At 40.1% G+C, this 26,169-nt stretch overlaps 1 protein-coding gene across 4 annotated transcripts in view; it reads right to left on the reverse strand.

Moving 5' to 3' along the window:
- Window positions 1-25,228, reverse strand: part of ADAMTSL3 (ADAMTS like 3) — a 183,851-nt gene extending 158,623 nt beyond the window's left edge. The window contains exons 1-2 of one of the 4 annotated variants that reach the window (XM_068143673.1): window positions 24,963-25,228; window positions 22,923-23,014 (exon numbers count right to left, since the gene is read on the reverse strand). In XM_068143673.1, the coding sequence (XP_067999774.1) occupies window positions 22,923-22,997 (75 nt within the window). In that variant the 5' untranslated portion in view covers window positions 22,998-23,014; window positions 24,963-25,228. Of the gene's footprint in view, window positions 1-22,922; window positions 23,018-24,308; window positions 24,393-24,962 lie in introns of those variants that run through there. The other 3 variants (XM_068143674.1, XM_068143670.1, XM_068143671.1) reach the window with 3 other exon arrangements.
- Between the last annotated feature and the right edge of the window lie 941 nt (window positions 25,229-26,169).

Raw genomic sequence — 26,169 nt, forward strand, 5'->3', positions numbered from 1 at the left:
TTCCTAATGTTTGAAACTCTGAATCATTTAAAGATCCTGCAAGTGAACTGAGTTTCCACAGAAGCTGCCAGCAGCTCAGCGGTTCTGGAGACCAGGCAAATTATTTAATTATTAATATGAAACTATGAAGCCAGCATTTCATACCAGAATTAAACTATAAACAATTTCTTCTAAAAAAAGAAAAAGGACTCAGATGAACTAATGAAAGCCAAGCACTTCTTCACAAAGAACCCTGAAACACTGAACATGACTGTCAGATTTCATCAGAGAAGTCACAAGTGAGATGACAAGGCAACTTGAAAGACTGAACCAAAAGTTCTTCCAAGGACAGAACTCAAGTATGTGACTCAAGGACTGCTTTTCCATGGTGCATGCTCTGTATTAGTTAAAGGCAGACTCCAGATCTGTTTAATTTAAGCTTGAATCTAATTAATTTTTCCTCTCATTCCCCTCTCATTCTAAACCTGTTCAGAACATGTTAAATTAAAACAAGCTTGAGAAACTGTCTGTAAATTGAAGACACGTGCAAGGATAAGCATAAGACAATTCATAAGTATTTTGCATAAATCATCTATTTACTATTTATGACACAGAAAAATGCTGTAAGCAAGCAACTTAGAAACTGAGAGTTCAGCTATTGCTTGAATAGTGTTTCCTATAGAAAACTTAAGCAGTAACTACAACCATACTCACAACTGCAAGTAAGCAACTGGTGACATCATCTCTGCTGCTCAAACTGAGCCCTTCCTACATCCAAACACTAGCAGTCATGCCACTGAATTGAATGTGCTTAAGATCATGTCATCAAAACAGCAGTGCTCAATCTAAATCTTTTTCATGCTGCAGGTTTGTGAAACTTAAACCCAACACTGAACACAAGAAGGATAATGGAGATAATTTTGGTTTTAAATTAAGATACTATCTTTCAGGCTTCTCAAACAGACATTGCCACCAAAATTGTTCTTGATTAAATGTAAAGACTTTTTCGCTGACGTACCTTAGACTGCATCAATATACTTTGAAAATCTTTTTCTGTACCTTCTAATATTTATACTAGTGATTGAGCTTTTGATATTTATCAACAACTACTTACATTTCTCTTGCTATCGTCTGGCAGTAGTATTTAGCCAAAATTTCATTAGTTTTAAAGCCCAGCTTAAATATCAACTCTGTTTCACATTTCCAAAAGAAATATGAACCCTGGAGTTTTCCTTCTTCCAGTGAAGCTGATTCTACACTATGTGTTGGGCAGAGTCTGCCTTCTTTCCAAAGGACTGATGCGCCTAATATGTGCTTTTAAATGAGCTGCACTATAAGTTGCCCCCAGTGATGTCGATGGCAAAATTCTCATCAAGGGCCTTACAGAACCAGGGCCCAAATATATCTGCAGCAGGACAACATCCCTTGCAATATAACAGTTACTATTAGGACTATGAATAACACCAGATACTCAATTGCTCTCTAGCTTTGTACAAGAGCCAAGGTGAAAAAATGCAACATCCAGAGGAGATGACCCTAGAGAACTTCATTTCTAATTATTGTCAGAAACTTAGTGACTGTGGATCAGAATCTGCTTTCCAAATATGCAGTGCCTAATTATTTCCTTAAGTCTTTAGTTTAGCCTTGAGAGAATGGGCACAACAATATTTAGAGCCAATGTAAAAGCAATTTTATAGTATACGGATAAAAACATACCCGATAAAATCTGGGTATTGTTATTACTGCTGAGATCAGAGTTTCACACACACACTGTACAAGCCTATTCTTAAGAGCAAAGAAAAAAGGTTTGCAAAGATACAAACTTACCAGTAGGAAAAGAAGAAACTAGATAACAAAACACCCAGTCATTTTAATCCCTGTCCTCTCATCTCCTGACACAGTGGTGATACTACTTATATTCCCCACATAGTGGGATGTCTACTTTCTGTCACCTTAGAGATGCTGAGAAGCTAGCATGCCAGTGGCACTAGTGTGGAAAGGCTGAGAGAAGCTGGCAGTGAGGGAAGGAAGGACAGGAAATACTATTTCATTAAAACATCTTTTTAAAGTTTTGCAAGCAAGATAGACATAGGTGACTGAAGTCTTTAAACTGTTTTTTTTTATCCCTTCTTTCACCATATGTTCAACTATGCCAAATCACACATTCACAGAATATATCTGTTTGGAAGAGACCTCAAAGATCCAGTCCAACCTTCGACCCAGTGCTGAAGCATCAACACTGAGCAGGTTTTTTTCCCCCTTTCCCTTTATTTATAGATTCATAGAATGGGTTGGGTTGGAAGGGACCTTGAAGATCACCTAGCTCTGACCCACTCACCATGGGCAGGGACACCTTCCACTAGACCTGGCTGCTCAAGGCCTCATCCAACCTGGCCTTGAACACCTCCAGGGAAGAGGCTCCTGGGACAACCTGTTCCAGTGTCTCACTACCCTTACTGTAAAGAATTTCTTCATAATCTCTAGTCTAAATCTACTCTCCTCAAGCTTAAAGTCATTACCCCTTGTCCTATCACTACAAACCCTTGTAAAAAATCCCTTCCAGGCTTTCTTATAGGGCCCCTTCAGGTACTGGAATGTCACTATAAGGTGTCTCCAAAGCCTTCTTTTCTCCAGGCTGAACAGCCCCAACTTTTGCAACCTGTCCCTACAGGGGTGGTGCTCCAAACTTCTCTGATCATGTTTGTGGCCTCCGCCTGACCTGCTCCAGCAGTTCAATTTTGCTCTTATGCTGAGGGCATCAGAACGTGATGCAGTACTCCAGGTGATGTCTCACAAGAGCAGACTAACCTAAATATTAGTAATATTCTCCAATAATGCTAAAGAAAGGACAGAAGAAAGCTATGAATACTCCCCAAAGTTGTATCTAAACAGGAAGCCTCCTTAAAGTTAACATAAAGCAAGAATTCCACAATCAACATTGTAAAGTACTTGCAAGATGCCCCTTTGGTTTCATTTGGCCAGTGTCACACCCACACTGATGTGACTGCAGGATTCAGGATCTAAGGAACAATACCCTTGGCTAAAAATGACTGATCTTTCTCCATGCAGGTATAAAAACACCTAAGGAGACAATGCCACAGATAGCAATTCACATATTAATGTGCGCAAAATGGGACCTAGCATTTTGTTGGGTACTGCAAAAAAAAAAAGTTAGCCACTACCAGATAAAACAGACTGATGAGAAAGTAGGGTAAAAGACTTCACACAATACTTAGGTCCTATACAGCATATTATACAGAGTGAGCAAATTCACTCAGTTCTTATATAGCACAGTGTTACAGTAGTATTCATCAAGAGATCTCATATGACTCAAAGTTGTCATTATCCTCATTTTACAACAGCCGCTCTCAGGAGAGTCTGGCTAAGAATGACACGGGACTCCTGACTCAGATTTTCCTGAATCTTTCAAATTTAAATTATAAGCTTAATGTTATTAATGCTATGCTAGTGTGATTATTTGTATTTAATTTCCTTTTGATTTTTTTCTTTAATAGTGATATAATTTGAACTTACATAGTAACATGCTTTCCATATACTTCAGTTGAAACTGTGCCTAAGGGCAGTGAAATTCTCATCCATAAGCTGCAGAAAAAACCTCTGGCACTCAGAAGTCAAACACCTGCTAGAACTAGTGGCAGACCCAGATTTTTAAGAGAATTCCTGATGCATAATGAAAACACCAAGAAGGGAAATGTGTGGGGCAATGGAATAGTATTAAACCCATATACTTAAAGGGGGGGAGGAAGGGAAGGGCCAGGGGGGGATGGATAATCCTAAACCACTTTATACTTCAGAGCAAACTACTGAAGATCTTGATATTAAAGATGTTCAGAAGCACAAATATAAAAAGAGACTTTTGTAATGTGGGAAAGGCTGAACAGGGACTCTTTATCAGATATTACAGAGTACTGCCTTGCCTTTCATTGCAAATGACAGGGAGTTTTCTACCCACTCTCAATCTCAGTACATCTGCTTTTGATTCAGGTGCCAGTGGAAAATTGGCAAGTATTCAGCCAGAAAAAAAAAAAAAAAAAGCCTGCATTAGTAATTTTTTTTTTCATTGCAAACTGTTTGTGCAGTGTGTTGACATCACCAACAATATGGTGTTTATCATGAACCACACAGGTATATTAAATTGATGGAATTGCTCTGCTATGAATTCTTATAACAGAAATAGACCTGGAAACTCTCAGCCATCAAGAACTGAAAAAAAAAAAATAATTCAATATGTAAATACCTCTTTAATGCAACTATGATCAAATATCCAAATGATTTTGAAGATCAAATATCCCAACAAACAGGAGAAAGAAAAGAGCATGCAGCTAAGAAACTATGACAGATCATGAAGACTCCGTTTCTGGCAATCAACACCTACCATCACAAAATCTCTCAGCAAATGTGACTCCCTTAAATGACTTCCACAAAGAATAAACACACAGACATAAGGCTGTGTAAAGGCCTGTGCTTGTACAGGTAACAGAGTTAAATAGGCCCAGTAAATCGAGAACTGCCCTCAGTTGGTGCCATAACTTCTCTTTGACATTCCAAAGACACTGCATGACAGAGGCCACAGAATTGGACGAGGAAATCTCTGCAGTAAATTCATCACTTTTTATATAGGAAACATTTTCCAAAGGATTGACTCAGTTTAGACGCTATCAGTAAAAAGGGAATACACCTAACATATACAATGTTTTCACATTTAATTACCTTCACTGCTAAAATTCTGTACATTTTTTGCAATTATCTAGCTTCTGATCTAGACTAGGCCTGTGGGGGGCAACGTGCTATATTACACTGTCCTTTATTCTCAGAAATAATTTTGTCCCTTTTCCTCAAACAAGATGGAAAAGGTGGCATGTGGTGCGCTAACAGAACCCATGAATGACAAAAATAGTTATAAGCACAGTTCTGGTACTACTGTTCCATGAAACAAGAGTTTGGACTAACAGTGTCCTTCATCCACCTTTTTCAGCAGAGCACCAAGACTGCCAACTACTATCTTGTCAACGTATCTTCAAAGAGGGCCAGGGGGTGGAGAGGTATCTCAAAATTCTAGTTACAAAGATAGACCACCATGGATGAGAATATAAATAAACAAAATGGTTCTCCTCCCCGTTACCTCTAGCTGATGAATCCTTTCTCACCTGAAAGAAATTAGACTGTAGAGAATGCCACAGCCAGATGTTCATTCTCAGGCTAACATATAATTTACAACAGCTCAGCACATGAATGTGTCTAACACATGGTAAGGAAAATGTGATTTTTCCACTGCTGGTTTTCCACCACTTCTGATAATTCTAGTGATATTAACACAGTTCTTCATCTACTTTTCTTTCTCCATTGCAGTAAGTCCCTTTGCAGGGTTTACGGACTGAGCAGCCTAGCCCACAGGTTTGGTCAGGCACATATTCACAATAAGGAAGCACTTAAATGGTCACGGCTCTACCATAGGAATGTTGGTTTAAGGCTATTAATAAGGCACATGAGGTGAATGCCTTTCAGACAAGCACCCTCCACATGTGCACACCTGTTTCAGCATGATTTTAAAGAGAAATTCCCGAAAGAAACTGTTCACAGCACGCAGTCTCTAAGTCTCAAATGCATTTTTGCATTACTCTACAGCTCTTAAACATTTTGTGCTCTACTGATGTGAGAAATACTGATCTATCAACCACCATGTAAAGCATGCTGCTTCCTACTGAGCCATTTTTCCCAAAGAAAATGTATTACCAGCACCTCTGTAATCTACCACTTTGAGATTACTGCCAGTGATTTCCAGTATTCTGATCATCCCTACCTGATCATCTGCTGCTGAAATGCTTTCTCTGACCCAGGTCCACAGTTCAAACACTGAAACTCAATTCTTCAAGCATGCATGACACATTTAATTTAGTCTCATTTAAATCTCATCTGAAGTAGTCCTTCAGTACAGCAATGCCACTCCTGATAGGTTTGATCCATCCCTTTTTCTTATTTCTTTTTAATTTTTTTTTGGGGAAAGAGAAATTAGGTGTTCTCGAAGTGTGCTCTGCCTTTGTCTCTTGCCAGTGAAGGCATCTCAAGCAGGGCAAGGTTTTAACTGTATGTTGCATGAAGCCAGACACATTGTTCATCATTAACAAATAAAAGGATAACCAGAGTAAGGTCTATAAGTGAATAAAAAGCAATAATGTTAACAAAAGAAGCAGAAGAACCTTGAAAAAAGGAAAGTCTCCCAGTCAGAAAGTACCAAATACAAAGACAGTCCCATTCCTGGCCACAATTTATCTAGTAGCATTAACTGACAGCATTTCACATACACATACTGAGAAGCCACTACTTAGATAACCATGCTTTAGTAGAAAAAACCAAAGCAATTAAAAGCTCACAAAAGAGGCACTGCAGACATGTGTTCACTGACAACTGTTGAGACTAATGGTCATTAGTTTAATGACTCATTTTTGGTTTTCTAAATGATGTGTACAGTAACGCTGGAGGACTGATAGGTGAAGAGGAAAGGGCTCTTACTGAGGTGAGAAAAGATAAACACAGGATCTGCTGCTGGAAGGAATGAAATAAATCCTCTGAATGAACTGGAATTGCTGAAATGTTAAAAGACACAGCTGAGCAGGCCAGACATAAAATGAAAATAGAAACTGCTAATTCAGAAGATGCCTGCTCTAATCAGGACAGTTGCAACACTAGAGCTTTATCACCCATCTTTCATGAGCAGTGAAGAAATTTCATTAAGCAGCTTTACAATGATCCAGTTGATCACAGAAAGACATTCAATGAATATGACAAGAGAAAAAGGATGAAATATGGACAAGACTAAGGAACATCTGTAACACAAAGGCAAGGCATTGTTTAGTGTTTTGGAATTAAAAGAAAATGTAACATCCTCTTAAATGTCCTGCTTTCTAAAAAAAAAAGTATAATGTCCTCCTAAATTTCCTGCCTTTTTGTTTGTTTGTTTTAATAATTTAATCACCAATGTCTTCACTGTAACTGATCTCACTAGCATACTACTGTTAACCCTCTAATGGTCTGTATTTTGAATGCAACCAGTAGCAAGTATAAAGTGATTATAACAGGTATCACAGAAGCAGCATTGAAAGATAGCCCATGTGACTATATTCCTAGTCACTCATCTTGTATTCTCATTCCGACAGCTGAAGTTGAGTGAATTGCTTCGCGATGTGTGCATTGCTCTGGGAACTTGGCTACTATCTCCACAATATGTGATTTGCCAACACATACCACCTGCATACTGAGGGAACGGAAGACCTTCCTGTGGAGGAAGAGCTTCCCATCCTGTGTGGGTGTAGAGAAGCAGATGTGTATGTACAATGGATAGCTCCCAGGACAGATGAATTGAGACATGTCATGAGTCATGCAATGCTTTCCAATAATGATTATCTTTCTACAGGAAATCTAACAATAATTTTACTCCTCCAGAATACTGCACTGGAGTTTACAATGGCATAGCAGATGGCTAATAAGATAAATCGTCTTGCTTCCAGCAGTTTGAAGAATCTGACTGTGGGGGGTAATAACTTTTCAGCACATATCTAGTTACTGGCACTTCACTGAATCTACCAGCAACTAAAAATTAGACACACAATTGAACACTAAGTAGTGGCTGTAGTTAAAACTACTGAAAGGCCCTCCTACCTAGACCGATACAGGAAAGGTTGTGGAGGGTCTGAATTATTGTTGCTGCTGGTACAATCAAATCTCTTAATGCTTTTGACTTGCATGCAAAATGAGTAATTAGCTCTAAGTGACACAGACAAGCAAGTCATTCAGCCCTCTCTGCTTCAGCAAAGTGGAAAAGACTACTGTTTTCCTCCTAAGTAGGACAGGGACTAAGGAATAGCTTTTCAAAAGCAGCTTTTATTCAGTGAATTCTAAAAGAGTATGCAATCCTGGTTTGCCCACTTGACCTTGTCTGTTGAAAAGCTGTTGTGCCTCACGTAAGACAAGTCTGCTCACTACTTTTAAAATCAGCAAGGGCAGGGAGAAATATGAAGATCCCAGCACATCTGAATTCTACCCAACAGTGCAAAATCACCTATTCTGGCATGTTAACAGCTTCTCTTTTACCACTACCACTTGCACATAAGGTTAAACAGACTTCTTAACAGCATAGTTTAATTTTAAAGATTTACAGAAGGGCACTATTCCTACAGAGTATTTTTCAACTATTCCTGAACACTTTTGGATGGATCTGTGGCAATAACCTCCCCTGAATTTTCTTATCCGCAGTCAGCTCTTAGTTTGCCAGTACAAGCTAATGTGAGCTAGGAGGCCAACCCTAACAGTTCAATATCTAAAGCTTTAGCATGGTTCCAGACTCTCATATGTTTGTCTTTAGCATTCTAAGACTTTTCAAAATACAGAAGAATCCAAGAACAATGGGCTGTGCAGAGGCAGGGAAATAAATCCATCCACCCTTTTATTTAATTGCAAAGGATTCCTTTTGCCCTGTGTTGTCTCTGATTTCTCAGAACAAAGACAACCATCACACTGGGTGCTACTGAAGCTAGAACCTACAAAATGCAGCAAACTTGCAAATAGTGGTGTGAAATACCATGTTCTTACTGATTCAGTTGATCTATTCTTATCCTGCATAACTGCACATTTCTTCACATTCTACACTGCTTTACAAATTGTAAACAATAAAAGAGCTAAACCATGCTGCAGTTAGCTGTGGCAGTAATCCTGTTTTCATTTGACCCCCCCTTTTTTTGTTGGGTACAGGTCTGGCTTCCTCTGCACTCTATACAGCGTAAAATGTTCTTATATGAAGCCCAAACAGCATGCATTGTAAATTACAAGATCCAAATATAAATCTTAATCTGTATATTTCTCTGCAAGTTTGGCTGTACTTGGAATTATCAGTCCAGAACATCTCTATTTCAGAGCCCTGCCTTTATTGCCAAAAGAGATGTTCTTTTATCCTGATTATAGTGGGAAAAAAAGCCAACACAAGACACAGGCTATAAGCATTCTGTGCCTTTGTAAAAGCTTTTATATATATAGCTCTGGAGGAAATCCTACACATTCACATGTCACCCTCATGCAGAAGAGCACAAAAAAAAATGACTGAATGAGATTTGTCCCTTCCCTACATGCTTTTCCTTTCTTACAGTTAAGATGAGGCATGCAGCAATTTCCCTCATTTTGTTTATGCCAGCTTTAACAACAGAGGAAAAAGCTGGCTGAAAACTGTTCCATTAAAATTATCATCAATTCCTAAAAAAGGACCTATTAAACAAAACCCTCAAAGAAGTAACTGCACACTTTAAAAGGAAGTATACTAAAATTTCCAAGTCAAAATGCCTATGGCCAAGAAGATTTAATATGTTCTCTGAATCCCAAAATAAACCAAAATTGTTAATTCCTGTTATTTACAAATACAGAATCATTCAAAATTGCCCCAAAGCCATAAGAATACAAACCAATCACCAGCATTTCACAGATTAATCAAATGCCTCATCCAGACTGGGAAAATGCAAGGCTGTGCTGCCCTTCTAGTTTTGCTTCTTCAGCATCAAGCAAAAACTTTATACCTATTCTAAACCAATGTGTTCCATACTACTGCTTCCTGGGAGGCTGGGGGCTGAATGCATGAAGGAAAGGGAGAGCCTTTCTCCCAATTCTTCAAAAGTTATAAAAATTACATTTTATATTTCCAGTAATTTATCAGGAAACCTTGCACTTAAATGCTCAAGTCTACTCTAAATGGACAAATAGAAAACCAGGGCATTTCATTTAAATCACTATTCCACCCAGTACTACTCATATTTTCCTCCCCTTATGTATATGAAAAACAGCCATTTTGTATTATTTTCAGAATAATATTCAAGGAACAATGGAAGTTATGCACAGCACATTTTAAACAAAATCCAAATACAGAAGCAAAGTTCAACTTGTTGAGTTTGAGAAACAAGCTGAGAAAAGTTTTATAGAAATTAAAGTTAAGAGAATAAATCCTACTCTGTAAATTTCTTCCTATCATTTCCTTTAGTTACAGAAAACAACATATTGGATTTAAGTCCACACATAACATATCAAATGTGGTTGGTTTGGGGTTTTTTGGTTTGTTGAGGAGCTATTTTTTTTACAGAGGAGCTATTCATAGAAGGTTATATTTGCAACATACACAGCAAATTGCACTATTAAACACTTAATCTTAATAAAGATTAAATTTCACACCTAACAATAAAGCTTACACAAATCTTGCTATATTTGAAATAGGATTCTAGAAATAACCAATAAAAGTCATAGATAGCTATTATGACAATTAATACTCAACATTTCAGATATACAGTTAGCTGTCTACCTAGAAATATTCTGAAGAAATAGTAAAAATAATACTTATTTTTAGTAAAAAAAGAAAACCAACAAATAAACAAGAACCTTCACAAGACACAGGAAAATAACAGACAGGTGAGAGCCCCGTGAATCTGTTTACATGTCTCTGAAAACTTGGAGCTCTTACATGTCCTCTGAGCAGCCTGTGGGATAACTGCCCAGCATGCCATGTGATGGGCATACAGGCTAATTTAGTGCACTTTGGGAGAAAGGTTGAGATGTCTATGACCAAGAGATGTTTATGTTATCTCTGGGAATGGAGATTTGCAGAGCCGACCTGCCAAGCAGCAGAAGGAGGGCAGCTTGTGAAGATAAGACAATCCTGTGTCAGCTAAATTTCACGATGCAAATGTAAACCAACAAAACCAAGCAGCTTCACTACAGATTTTGAAGGCTGCAGTGCCTAATTAACTGCAAAACTAAAGTTTATACCCCTAGTATGATAATGAGCCAAACAAAGGCTCGAGGTGAGGAGAAAGTTCTTCACAGAGAGAGTTGTTAGCCATCGGAATGGGCTGCCCAGGGAGGTGGTGGAGTCATCATCCCTGGAGATGTTCAAGAGGGAACTGGACATGGCACTTGGTGCCATGGTCTAGTAGTCATGAGGTCTTGGGTGACAGGTTGGACTTGATGATCTTTGAGGTCTTTTCCAACCTTGTTGATTCTATGATTCTATTCTATGATTCTATGAAAGTACATGCCAAACATATGTGAATGTGTTACTCTCCACCCAAATCATGCTAAACATCACATAGTAGGATAGACACAGAAGGACAGTGTGGATTAGGATATATATTTAAAAAAAGGTAAGAACACAAGAATACCTCTCTGGGGGAAAAAAGACTGATATTTAGCAGAGATGGGGACAGACAAAGGGTTGTGCTCCTCTTCCTCTACCCAAGACAGGGATGGCTTATTGGTAAGAACTGTGCTTTCAACATACAGCTGAACCTTTTGCCAGCACTACTGTTACATACTGCAAACATTTGTCTCTGACTTTGTCAGCTGTTACCCAGGAATTACTAGCTTGAGCTTGATTACTTGCAATTAGTGCATTGATCATCTGCAATCCTAAATATGTTGTACCTGTCACTTTAATAAATCAAACTGACCCATATTTTAACATCTCAAAACTGTTTCAGTGGAAGTCCTTGTCACTGAACCTTAGACACTGAAAATACCACCAAAAATTTGGGTCCTTCATTACATGGACAGGGTAATGTAACTTGACCCCCTCATCTCAATTGCAGAATCACATTATCATAAAAATTAGTAAACTGCTTAAGTAGCATGGAATAATTTCATGAAGGCCTTCAGAGTAGTCCGATTTTGAGGAGAGTTGAGGAAGAACAAGCAGGTGCAAGGATGTTGTACCAGAAAACTCTTCTCTCAGGAGACTGGATAGAGTTGATGACATGGGAAACTTGGGTTGCCAACTTTCTACAGAGTATACAGCCCTGACATTCTGGGAAAATGAGTTGGATCATGAAGTCTGAAGAGAGAGGCCAGCCCATTACTGAAAGATAATCTAATTGAATTTGCCAATTTTATCTGGATGATTACTCTCAAGATGAAGGGCTAGTACTACTTTTTCATTGCTGCTAGTCTGTTTTTTTCACTTCTCAACTCCCTTCTTTCAGAGGCTCATCTGGAACTAAGAAAGCATGTAAGTGAAAATCTCCCATGAAGGGTTGAGTTTGTGCAGCCCACACTTAATGCAGCTTTTCCTGAGAGTATTTCCTCGGAACTAAGTACCCTTACACTCAAAATAGGACATTCTTGAATAGAGTAAGACCATGTTGAATGGTAACAGTGGAACCTAAAGTTTACCTTTGATTGTACTGGTTCAGGCATGCACATTACTGGGTTAAAGTTCATGTAATCCATTCATATTTTGCACCAAAGAAATCTTTTACTTCACAAGTTAAATCTTATTCATAGCTGAAGTCTATATTCAAAATGAGATGGGGCTATTATGGAGGCAAAGGCTTACAAAAATTGAAAACTCTCTTTGAAACACATGCTTTCCAGTAAGAGCAGCTAGCAAAATGCAAAACACGGTCAACATTCCAACACCATGATGTCAATTTTCATATGCACAAAATGCTAGATGCAGAACTCAACCCTCTGTCTTCCTTGCTTATGGTGTGTTCATGTTTCCTTCTGTTTTCCTTACCAAAACTGCACCAGGCAGTGGAGAGTGCAACCCCTTAAAAGGACCAAAGGAATCTTTTGAATATAGTAGATCTGGCAAAAAGTCACATCAGTTTTTAAAAACTAAACTTCCATGTTCTGCTTCAGTTCCCCTGAAAAATAGCACACATGCTCTAAGGACTGTTTGACGTTTCCCTCTGCAGTAGTTCAGAGAAATTCCTGCCAACAGGGATGGTCTGGAACACCTGATAAAATGGTCTTCAGTGACACACAATAAAAAAAGTGACATTTAAAAAAATGGAAAGCACTTCAGATATTGCAAAACTTATAAGCAACAGGCAAAATATCTTTTTATTATATTATTATCTGTGTGTTGTTGGTTTTTTTTTTTCCAGAGGGATAAATACAACCAATTTTCAAGAAAACTAACAGCTGCAGAGACAGCTTTACATGCCATCTGTCCTTAGCAGTTACAGGAAGAGATGAAACAATTCACACCACACACCAGGAAATATGACAACCAACTAGCTAGCACTAATCAAATTCAGCCTCAGTTTGCTTCCCATAGGGAAGTCTTACTTAAGAAAAACTCCCATTGATGTCTCAGGCAAAGTGCCTTAGGGTTTCACTGGCATTTTCACTTAGGTGCAGAATGTTGCACTGGTGAAGTAGAAATCCTGAGCTCTAATTTACAAAATAAGGTCTCACTGGTGACACAGCAACCTAACGAAGTCCACAGGGTTCCCCAGCCTGGATCTCTTTCAGAACTAAGTTTTACAGTGCCTAGGCTAAGAGTCCTCATACTACTACTGATTCAACAGGAGCTTTCAGTAGACAAGGAATGATGTGGGACACTCCTATCATACAGATGAAGATGCCACAGTCTTTTCTCCAGTGTTTTCAAGGACCAGCCTTAACATTTAAAATATTAAAAAAGAAAGTCTACAATTCCTATATTTTCCACACTACAAAATAGTGGCTTCTGTGTGACGTATGACAGATGGTTCACAGAGGACTAAATTCAGCAAGAAAAATACCCAATTATAAACAAATAAATCATTGGTGTTTGCTAAGGACATAAATCAAGCAAGTTCAAAAGATCAGAACAAGACCCACATGTTCTGTTATCCCAGCTAAAGGCCCTTTTCAAGATGGTTATCTACAGGAAGAAACTTTCTCCAAGAAAAGCTTAGTGTTCCCAGTACATCTCTGTTGCCCTTGGAGAAACCACACTTTTTTTTTTTTTTAAAGTTAAGTTCATAAATAACAATAAAAACTATACAGAAAATGTTCCCTTTCAAAGTAACACTACTTTGTATAGCAGGTGAAGATTTAAAAGGTTGCAAGTTAAGAACAGGTGATGCTAACAGGATATTTGAAAGGCCCACGAGACTTGCAACAAAAAGTAAAATGTATTTGCCTACTAATTTAATTGCTTACTAATTTTCAAATCTGTTCCCACTGGATAAGTAACAGCATTTTAAGCCCAGATCCTGGCATTAAAAACACATTTATACTTTCCTCTTAGAAGAAGATAAAACAGCTGCATGGTAAAAAATTCATACATTAAAAGATGGCATTCTAGAGGTTTTCTCCTAATTTTAACCAACCTATTGTGTTCCGTTAAACTGAAAGATGAAGGAAGAGGAAATGGGAGAATCATTTGGGTGTGCAGTTTCACACAGGGGTGAAGGCAAGAGCTCGCTCATGCAGGGAAAATGTCTGAAATATGTGGGTCTTACAGTAGGACTGACCACATAATGATAGTGGAACTTAAGCCAAGCCTTATTTAGTAAAATGTCAGAAGCCATTTCCCTATTTATCTTGTTCAAGGCAATACTAGTGTTTGTTTTATAAGAAAAAAAGAAGCTACTCCAGCAATTAAGCAAGATGACCCTGAATTTCCTTGCACACTTTGATTCCAAAGCTTAAAAATTTGAAAATGCACCAGAAACATTATCAAAATGTTTGTAAAGAAAAAAAAAATAAATTAGTAACAACGTAAAAATTAAAAATAAACATAAAAGATTCAGGCAGACACAAAGCAACTCAGAATGCAGACACGCACATAGGTTTGGAGCAAGTTCTTATGCATCCAGGACATACCTCCAGATACACATGGAGTTTAGAGAACAGATTTATTTGTTAGTTTTTAAGTGATGAGTCATAAGTTACAGGAGGTCTAGGATTAGTTCTAACTTCTAGTTCAACAATCCTCAAGTGTAGCACCACAGAACATCAAATGACTTAAGAACAGCTGAACTGGTTCAGACCAAGGATCCATCCAGCACATCAGCTTCCAGAAATAACCGTCACTGGACACCTAAACAGCATGCCTGAAGCAAGTATACTTGCTGGAATACTTTCCTGGACTCACCTACTTTCCTTAGCCTGTTATGATTTGTTTATATAGTACTGCATACTGGATCTTCCCAGTATTCATCCTGTCTCCTCTGAATTCCTTTTAACTTTCTACTCAAAAAATCCCAAACAACTATGGCAAGGAGTGCTAAAGATCATTACAGAGATGACAATCACATTTCATTGTTTAGAATCTGTCTCCTTGTAGTTTTATTTAATGACTCTCAGTTCTTATGCTGGAAGAAACAAGTTACCAGATGATTCATGTCTAGCCTTTCCACTCCATGCATAAAAGGATCAGAACTGTATACAGTCAAGTGTGGGCAAACCTGGAATTCATACAGTTCAGGCTGATCTTTGCTCTGTTTTACACCTTCCCTTCATAGCACTTCCTACCATTCAATGGGTACTGTTAACAGCTGCCAAGCTCTGAACTGGCTATTCCCTGAAAAGACTCACTCAACAGTCACTGTTTTAGAGAAAAAATGTAATCATTAGTCAAAGCACCTTATTTTTCTATAAATATTAGTTATAAAAATAGGCCACAAAACCAGAGCCTGATCAGGTTTATCTGTTAGTAGCATTAGTAAAATCCCTCATATCATACACAACACACAGAATCAGACCTTTAAGATCACCAAGTTCAATCATTAATCTCTCCATCGATAAAAGTACTCACACTTCTGCTTTCTAACAAAAGTGTTGATGAGATCAGCTGAAATAATCAGTAATATGTTCAATGTACCTGGCAGTTTCCATCTAGAACATCATCTACCAAGCAGGCAATACTGAAGATACTGATACTGGTTTTATCAGCCAACATCCATGTCAGTGAACCAGGGAACAGTTTAAAACTAGTTGGAGACTCAAGAAAATAAAGCATCAATTCAGTAATAAGACCTTGCAAACATTTAACAAAAGGAGACTTGAGAGAGGAAGCAAAATAATATTTTAGCATATTTCATTTATTATACATACAGAGAGTACTGGGTTTGCTTAGCCTTAAGCTTCCATACCACTGCTACAGCAACAAGAGGTTGCAGGAGCTGAGAAAGCAAGGAAAACTTACACCAGAAGAGGTGAATCTGAATGTACTAGAACCAGTAGTTGGTTTGTCCTTTCATCTTTCTCTGCGCCAGAAAATGCCCTGGAGCAGCCATATATAGAACCAGGGAAATCCCAATAAAAGAGGGTGGTTTTCTTTGGAGGTAGTTAATTTCTTGCTGATTTAGCCAGCTCAGAATAAAGCACATTTCTGCAACCTTCTCAGAGCCTCTGCAGTGTGCAGAAAACATTTACTGGCAAACAGATCTTGAGAGAACAGAATCTCTTTTTGTGTTCTGTGGCAGTGCAGTACCCATGTCCTCTTACTTCTATGATACTAAAAGGCAATAGTTCAGGCAGTTAAAACTCTCCTCTTTACATCTGCACTTACTATACAGTCTCTATAGCTCCTTTTACATACACACACTATAAATGCTCCCACGTTCTGCTTGCATGTGCTAACAAGAGGCTGTATCCTATAAATTTTAAGCAGCTTCAGTTTTTGGCAAGGCACCTGATGACAGAAAAAAACATTACAAATACAGAAATACATGTTTCCACATATAAACAAATGCACCACTTAATGCTACAAAACAGCATCATTATCCAGTTGGGACCTCCCACCATGTCACAAATGACAACAGTTGGAGTACAACAACAATCCAGTAATTGCAATCATAAATGCATTTTTAATACTGTTTCATGATTTCGTCAGGCTGACTTGCATTCATTGTGCTTCTAGGGCATCCAGAAGCATGACAAACTGACAATTCTTGGAAACCACATTTCTCAAAACAGACTGAGAATACTGTTTTCGTTTTTCTCTCCATCATGATGTTAAATCTAATAAATATAGAATTAGAAACAGAAATAACATTGTTTCTAAACAATTTATGTAATACACTGTCTGGAAGGGCTATATTAGGCCAAGTTTGGAAAATCTCTCCTCTTTGTATGAATGTGTGATGCTTGTACTTGCACTTCTCAAGAATTATGAAATATCTGCACATCTAGGTACTAGGATTTACACACCAGAAACCTGTTCTTTCAAGAGTTTTAAGACGGAAAGCTTTGGTTGAATCAGCTAAATATGATGACAAATGCTTAGCCAGACCTTTGGATGTGCCTGGTTCCTGTTGGATTAATTGAAATTTACCTTGTTACTCCTTTCAAAAAATCCATCTAAGTACCTACCAATACAATTAAATACTTAACAAATTTTAACTTTGGTCTTGAGTCTTACCAAAAATCATCAAAACAAACACTCCACATCACATGATCCTTCTGAAAACACTGATGTTTCTGCATTAAGTTTCGCATCCTTGTGTAGCTGATGGTCCCCAAAAAGTGAGTTCACAGAACTGCACTTCCTCCTAGAAGTTGGAATGAGGCCATTTTGAAAATAATTCAAGAGCACTTGACAGTCTACAGACTTCAGCTTGTATCAAGAAAAGTTATTCCCTTATGGGAAGTAAAGTTACATGCACACTTTCAAACCCCAGAAGAATGATTTATCTATCAGTGCCAATAAAGTGAGTGCAGAGCAGATATTAGAACCACAGTGCTATACAGTTCCTATGTGGGCCTTAGCTGTCTCTTCAGAGTTGCCATGGCTATATACAATGCCCATTCTGGAATGCTGTGCTCACTAGCAAACTGTACTTGAAAAACAAACCCATTCTTTCACCGTGCACAAACTCCCTCTGTTTTCCAGAGATTTTGCATATTAGGAATTACACTGGAATCATTCACCTAAGACTGTGTTGGACTGTACACAGCTACGAGACTTCATCCTCAGTACTACCAACTATGTTAAATCTCATCAACACACTGACTTAAAGTACAACATCTGCAGAACATGATGTAGTCATGCCCAGAGATTTCTTGCATAGCCTTACAAGAAAAACAAGCACAGTGGCACAATTACAAATTGGCTCCCACTATCTCTGAAGTTAATGTATTTTACTACTACATCACAAGCCACATTAAACTTGGTGTTTACTTAAACCCCAGCTCCTGGATTCAGGTGAGTATGGAGAACTATTTTAAGAAGACCTTCAAGACAAGAAAATTGCAGATAAAGATATAAAAATCATAGAATCACAGAATCATAGAATCAGTAAGGTTGGAAAAGACCTCAAAGATCATCAAGTCCAATCTCCTCTTGAACACCTCCAGGGATGGTGACTCCACCACCTCCCTGGGCAGCACATTCCAATGACTAACAACTCTCTCAGTGAAGAACTTTCTCCTCACCTCGAGCCTAAACTTCCCCTGGCACAGCTTGAGATTGTGTCCTCTTCTTCTGGTGCTGGTTGCCTGGGAGAAGAAACCAACCCCCTCCTGGCTACAACCACCTTTCAGGTAGTTGTAGACAGCAATAAGGTCTCCACTAAGCCTCCTCTTCTCCAGGCCAAACAACCCTAGCTCCCTCAGCCTCTCCTCATTGGGCTCGTGCTCGAGGCCTCTCACCATCCTCGTTGCTCTTCTCTGGACACATTCAAGAGTCTCAATGCCCTTCTTAAACTGAGGGGCCCAGAACTGGCCACAGTACTCAAGGTGCAGCCTAATACGTGAAACTCACAGGTTCTAGAAGTAAAAGCCAACAAAAAGAACTCAGATTTTTAAAGATGTTATTTTGAAGCAAAACTTGTTCTTTTGGATGGCTAAATCTTGATTTCTGAATGAACAGAAAGGCTGCCTTCCCTCTTGGCCATTTCCCATAGCTGACTTCAGTTTTTTGAGTATTTTTAAAAAATAAGTATTCATACAAAGTTAGTGTTTCAAGTCACAAGGCAGATTCATCACAACTTTTATGGCAATTCAATTTTTTAGGACACTAAATTGGGAGTAACAGCAGTTCAGATCCTATGAGTACTGGCTGAGCAATCATCATTAGTCATACATTCAAAGCAAGTTCAGAAACTTAGATAATTTTTCTGGTAACACTGTCACTGAGTTACAACCTTGTCAATAACGATGAATATTTTAAGTCAGAGCACTTCTACAGAGTCTCAGAAGTGTTATTTGTCTATAGTAGAGGCATTTCAATCTTTAAACTAAGAATAAAACCACAGGACTATTGAGGCTTATGGCAAAACTCCAAATGGGTGCAGAATTGCAACCTGCCTACAAAAAAGGGAATCTGCTTCAGATTTAACTCTGGACTTGCAAATCTCATCCTGATATTTTTTATTAAAGTTATTAGAGATTTTGTATAACATGTAGATCATAATCTCTTTTCTGAACATCAGTATGCAATGTGTTCAGTGACTATAAAACAATATTCCAAAGGTTTTTCACAAAGATGGTCTCCAAGTTCACTATGTCATATAATGGACATCAGATTTTTGGCCTTGCAAAACTCAACCTTAAAGACATTTACTATGTTGGTAGTTTTTGTCAGATTGGTTATGGCAGAATCACCCTGAATAAGATAATGTTTTCAGCATGTATATCCTTTACATCTAAAACATCAGATAGTTAGGAAAAAAAAAAACACACACAACACAATGCAGGCAGGGATTGCAGAAACATAAATCATGGGAGCAACCCACAGTTTATTCCACGAATAAGTGACCTGCAAAAGCTTTCCCTTCCATAGAAACCCAGAGCTAATGCTTCTTAAATATCCAGACATGGTGTCTTCACTGTTATTCCCTACTCAGACATTAGAAACCCCATGGTCTTTGGAGATTAAATAGACTGACTCGTAGAGGGTTTCATTCGAACTGCAAGAACCTAAGAAAGTATCAGCACAGTCCTGATTTGAAAACACCATACCAGAGAATACATCTAAAATGAATCCATGTGTAAAATTCTTGATGATATATATTTGTTTGTATAAATCTGCCAGCTATCATTTCTTGCTGCCATTAGTCCATTAGTAAGAATACACAGATGCACACAGCCTCACATACGCGTCATAACAACACCCAGCTGAATGGTCTAACAATGTTTTTCAGAAGGTTAAGGGTGTTGGTTAACAGACTGAGCATCTTGCCTTTCCAATTACCAATATTAGGTTGGACTTGATGATCTCAGAGGTCTTTGCCAACCTGGTTAATTCTATTCTATTCTATTATGGAGCCATACGAACTCCAGAGATCACTTAAAACAAGCAAAAGTGGACTTGGATAGCTCTATTTTATTTATTAGTTTAGCCATCTCTGAAAATCTGTAGTTTTGATAGCTCATCTACTACTGTGCAAGAAAATTAGGAGCATTTTAAACCATATTTACCAATAATTACACATGTAATAGGTACATTCAAGGCCAAGATCAATATTCAGAAATACACATAGTTTGTGTACAGTATTGTGTACAGTAGTATTGTGTACAGCTAGCTTCTTTGGAGAGATTAATCACTGAAATATTTAGAAACAACTAATTTTTCCAGGTTGCAGCTACCATTTGGTGGTGGAGGTTTTTTTGTTTGTTTTCAAGAAAATCATACAGAGATCATCTGCTTGGATTACCACTGGCTTTAGACGAAAGCAATTCCGTTCATCCCATTTACATTGGCACATAGCAGAAAACATGGGCTTTAAGTCTGCAGAACACCACAGCCAAAGCTACCTGCCCATAAGGGATCTCCTCCTGAGCCATCTATGCCACCACTCTTGGTCACAGAGCGGATGTAATGAAAGAGCCAGTTCAGCACTACACAGCAGTAAACCATTTACTGGGTTACCTTACTTACTAACTTACCTACCAGTAAAGCAACTAATCTGCCCTTGACAAAATAACTTTGTCAAACTTGAGACGCTGCATATCTGTAAGGGCAGAGCACAGCATGAAGCCTAACGAAACACCATGCTGTGCTTGTTAGTGTGCTATGAAGAATCAGAAAGGGCTCCTATAACCAAAGTTAACTTCCATTTCTTCTCAGTAACAGCTACCTCTTTTTCACAACTTCTCATGTTATAGTTTTCTTTGCACTACACTCATACCACATTTCCACCACATTCTTTTTAAATGGTCATTATTTTATTCTGTACCTGCCTCAAGCCGGATGAAATTAATCAATTGCACATAAGTGATGTGACATAGACTTGTGACCTTGCCCAGCATCCAATTGTTTCTAATTGATTAGCTCCAGACATAAGCACTTTAATAGCCAAAAACAACACAAGTGGAAGCTATGGTACAATATTAGGGTAGAATGGCTGTGTGTGGTCCATATAGTATGGCCCCAAGCAACCAATTAAAGAATTAATGGTTATTGGATACCAAAAAATGTTATGTTAAATAATATAAAATACCTTAATGTGCCTAAAATTGTGATAAAACATCTAAAACTTAGGAGCAGAAAGGCCTCCTACAAGATTTGGGTTAAGTGTTAATGACTCAAATATGTCAAATAGTTTACAATATTTTAAAGCACAATCAAGACCAAAAAGTTTGACCTGGATTGAAATGTTCATAAAGCTACTCACAATAGCCTATTGATTACTACAGTGTGTTTGGGTTGCTTTTTATTATAAAGAGACAAGTGAAGCTATGCCAAACCATTCGTGGAAAAGAGGAAACTATGCCACTACTGGTTCCAGTTCTACAACAAGAAAAAGATGAAAGAAAAAGAAATATTGTAGAGATAAAATATCTTCCTAACCAAAAGGCCCAAGCACAAAGTTGACATTTCCCTTCTCTGAACTTCCATTCTTACCTTGAACAGAACTATTAAGTGAACTTTACTTACTACTTTTGAGCCCATTACTCAGCTGCTTGCACACAAAAATACAAGCTGCACAGACACAGCAAACCAGTAACATTTTTGTTCTTGCATAAGAAATGTGCAAGGAGAAAGCAGAAGATCCCACTGCTGCCCTATCTGCCTGGACATGTGCTGAATGCACTGCATTTTACTGCACAATTAAGTATAAATCTTGTAATTGTTAACACAAGCCCTTTACTCAAGTACCCAGAGTACTTTCATGACTAGCTGCAACCATAATACAGATATAGGAGGTGTCCATCAACAGGCAGCTGCCAAGTGACTCACGGTGCACAGTGCACTCAGCAGGGCTACTGAGCATGGGTTGATGCCCCATTTCCACTACCTTAAATCTCAAAGTCCACCCTTACTCAGCTGTCTAGTACAGTCTCCCCAGTACTTCACACTCCTTTTGAATTTACTCCTCCTGTACTTTCCTTCAAGGCAAAACTCTTCAGAATGTATATTTATGTAATGCACTGGTCAGGCCCCAGTCTGAAAGCACCATTTCTCAGCACTGCAACAGCACAAACAGAACTTACTTCAATACTTTAAAAAACCCTGCTATCTATTGCAAAAAAATACCCTTTGGTTTATTTAGCTGTCCCTTTCCAACGATTTCTGGATCTGGGTGTATTTAAAACTGAACAATCCTTGAAATGTTCTGTGCTGTGGGAACTATCAGTATAGAGAATGACATACTATAACAACATTTCTGCTGCATGCCAGCACACCATATTTCTTGAAATACTCACTTCTTGGAACTGATTAGGCTCATGTGTCAGGCAATAGATCAGTTGGCAGCTATGGTTTTCCTCCACGATTCCTGTATTCATTGAACATTTGAAGCTAAAACCTTTTTGGACTACCTTTCCCCCCCCAGAACTACCTGTCCCCAACACTGCCTTCACCTTCCAAGCGCTTTAGATATTTCTACCCTTGTCACTTACAGTATCTTAACATTTATCAGGTGCTAAACCTCCTGGGGGCCGAAGAGCGGCTGCGCTGCCTAGAAGACTCATGGCATTACACCTCTGGCAAGATCCCCCTGTAGGTCCCATATAGTAAAGTCAGGTACAATATTACCAGGAAGAGAGAATTAGTTTCCTGCATGGATGTCTTTGAAATTCAGTTCACTGAAAGGAGAACCTTCACAACTGGTAGCTTTAATTTACAGTGCAGTTCCTTCAGTAGTTTTCTGTTTTAAAAACAGTAATTCAGAGTGTGCAGCAAGATAATCTGATAAAGGACCAGACATGACAATAGGAACAAGACCATTACGTACCTGTAGGTGAGCATAGAGAACAATAGCAAGCCAGGTTATCTCCCAGGACAGCCCTGTGACTTTAGGGATGGCCATCCTCGTGCCTTGGGACTCTGCTGAGAGAATTTTTTTCACATTACAAACAAAACCAAGTGGACCTCGCCAGAATTTCAATGACTAAAGCAAACTGGGCAAAGGCATGGAACCGGCCTTTGGAAGAAATGCAATGCAAACATCAGAGTTTTGTGCTGGCCAGAAGAGGAGAGGCGATGCATGCTATGAGCACAGCCTGGAGGGTGAGGTAGATCCAAATAGGGAACAGAAAGGGGTGAAAATGAAAGCTTTGGGGAAGCTGGCAACAGCACGCAAATTTGATTAACTCTTGAATGCAGAAGAATTTAATCAAATTGGCAACCCCTCCCATCTTGCTCTCCAGAAGGGAAAATTCAGGGAGCCTAGGATTTCTGATGCAGTTTCAGCACTTTCACCCTCTCCAAGATGAGAGCCCAGCCCTGGGACTTCGGCAATCATTTGCACTGCCTTTTGAAAGCTCTGATCATAACAGCTCAGACACTTAAGCGATCTGGGTGGAGAAAACAAACATCAATTTAGTGATTATCACCACCACAGGGTGAAATCATCAGTCACTTTTACTAAAAACTTCAATTTAAAATTGCCAACCAAAAAAAAAAACACCAAAAAAACCCACACAATAATGCTGCCACTCTATTAATTTCCAGTGTCAGTGTAACTTTTTGCTTCAGAACATTCATTATCAGACTGATCTCAAAATATTACAAGTTCCACGCCCCCTAATACACATGCAGGCAGAGTCAACCCCCCCCTCCTCCCAGGCACCACCCCAGGATTTCCAAAGCCTCACAGTGAACACAAATCTCTCCTTCAAAAACAGCACTGCTTTCCAAAAGGTTAGCTATCCCAAAGCAAAACCATCTACCCAAAACAGCTCTTGCACCTGTCAGCTAAACATAAGTGAGACTCCTCACAGAAATGCGCCTTTCCTTCCCTTCCTCAAAAAAAAGAATAAAAAATAGTAAAAAGTCTCCTCCTTCCCAAAACCTTTATCACTCCTGGATGCTTCTGTCATTCAAAAGTTTAAATCAACTACGGTAATAAGGAGGATTCATACCCCCACCCCCACCCCGCCAGGCACTGCTGAGAGCCACAACTGGCAAAACACAGCGGACTCCTGCACCTCACACAGGTCGGTGCCTGCGCTCCCCAGAGGCACCACCGCGACCCTCCCCAGCCGCGCGGCCACCCCTGCTCACGCCGAACCCGGTCGGCGCGGCTGCGGCGGCTGCCAGCGGAGCCCGGCTCAGGACAGCAGGTCGGGGAGGCGGCTGCAGGGCTCTCGGCCCCCGGAGCAGCCGCCCGCTCACCCACCTGGTGCGGCAACACTGCGCCCGGCTCGGCAGGGAGAGCGCAGCGGGGCTGGGTCCGGCTCTGCCGGCGTCTCCTTCCCGTTCGCCCGTCACGGCACCGGGAATACAGCATCCTGCATCACGAGCGGCGGCCCCTCCCTCACGCCAGGCTCCAGCCCACCGTCGCACGTTCGCCAAGGTCCTACAGGCTGCTGGCAACCGGCCGCCCCCGCAGCCCGGCCCCGGAGAGAGGCGCCCGGGCGCCTCCACCTGCAGCGCGGGGCCGTGGCCTGGCCCGGCCCGGCCCGGCGCCCGCTCCGCCGCGGCTCGGCACCCCCCGCGCAGCTTCTGCCGCCCCGGCCAGCACAAGCGGGCTATAGGCCAAGGGGGCCCGGCCTGCCCCCCTCTCCCCCACGCCGCCCAGCTGCTGAGGCACTGGCGGCGCTCCGATGCCGGCGGCCGAGACCCCGGCAGCCCCGGACCAAGTGGTTCGTCTTCCCCCGAGGGGCAAAAGCTACCGTGAAGTCAGCCCTCAAGTCTGATGCAAAGCAGCTTCCAAAACCGCAACCATCCTGTGTCTCATCTCCAAGTAACTCTCACAATACAGCTGCAGATCTGCTCACACAGAGGAGGTCTTTAATCCTGCTGCCCTGCACGGTATTTTTAGGCTACCTACTGTAAATCTGACGAGTAGGTCCCACACGACAGCTTCACTCTTCTCCCTCCGAGCTTCGGGCTGCTGAACGGCAACACTAAAATCCTCTACCTTTGCGCTACGGCTTCCACGGATGTTCCAAGCTTTCGTCGAGTCGGCTAATAGCAGCACGCAGAAAAGGGGCTATTTTCCTTGCCACTGAAGTTAAAAATACGCTCCAGTGAACTAAACATAACCGATGAAGACTTAGTTAAAAAAATGTTGCACTGGAAACGTCTCCACTCCGTTTGGGTTTCTCACCAGCCCGGGAACGCGCCTCCTCCATGGTTAGGAGCAGAGCGCCCTCTGCCGAAATCAGCCTGGCCGCCCAGCCGCGCCGCGTGCGGGACTGAGGCTGCAGAGCGGGCAGCCCGCGAGCTGCTCCCGCCTCGCAGGACGTCGCCGACTACGCGCCAGCACCTGCTGCTCTGGCTCCGCCGTGCCACTGTAAGGCTCACAGGCTGCTTGCTCTCTCTGCAGGTTCACCCCGACAGCTGAGGAAAGCTGTTCCTTCCAGTCTGCACATCACCACGGTAATAGGCTCTGTGACAGGCAAGAGTACTGATAAGGACCTGATCTTTTATTTTTGTAATACTAGTCAACGAAAAGTAGCTGAAACTTCCGGAAAGCTTTACTTTCCACCCATTTCAGTTGCTACAGTTACTTAACCAGAGTCTTTTAACTGTGGCTTGTACCTCTGCAGTTTATCTTCAAAAACAACACACCAGTGCAGTTAGCAGACAATTTAGACTTGATCAAAAGTGATATTTTTTTTTTTTTTTTTGGCCAGAATTTATCCATTAGATCAACTGATGCAGAAAATAGATTGTTCTGTTCCAACACTATGGCTAGTAGTACTACAAGAACAAATCCAAAAGAGGAGGGAGACTAGAAGGAAAACAACTAGATGACAAAGCTGACCCTCAAGACCTGCCATCTAGTTAGGAATGTACAGTTTACATCACCCCTATTCAGAATATCACTCATCTTAAAAATCTCTACCCCTCAATAGTGAAGTAGTCCCCTGGGTCCCTGAGGCAAAAGCTGCAGAGTGGGCTATTAATTTGTTTGGCAGATGGGCATATTTAGATAAAATAGCTCTGGATATTTCTAGCCAGAGCCAGTTCCTAGCACTGGTATTAGATTAGATTGAAAAGTTTGGCCCTGAGATTCCAACAGCATTTTCTAA

The sequence above is a fragment of the Melanerpes formicivorus genome, unplaced genomic scaffold, assembly GCF_026170545.1.
Source record: "Melanerpes formicivorus ecotype bairdi unplaced genomic scaffold, bMelFor1.0.p_v2 SCAF_10, whole genome shotgun sequence".
In the NCBI taxonomy this organism is placed as follows: Eukaryota; Metazoa; Chordata; class Aves; order Piciformes; family Picidae; genus Melanerpes; species Melanerpes formicivorus.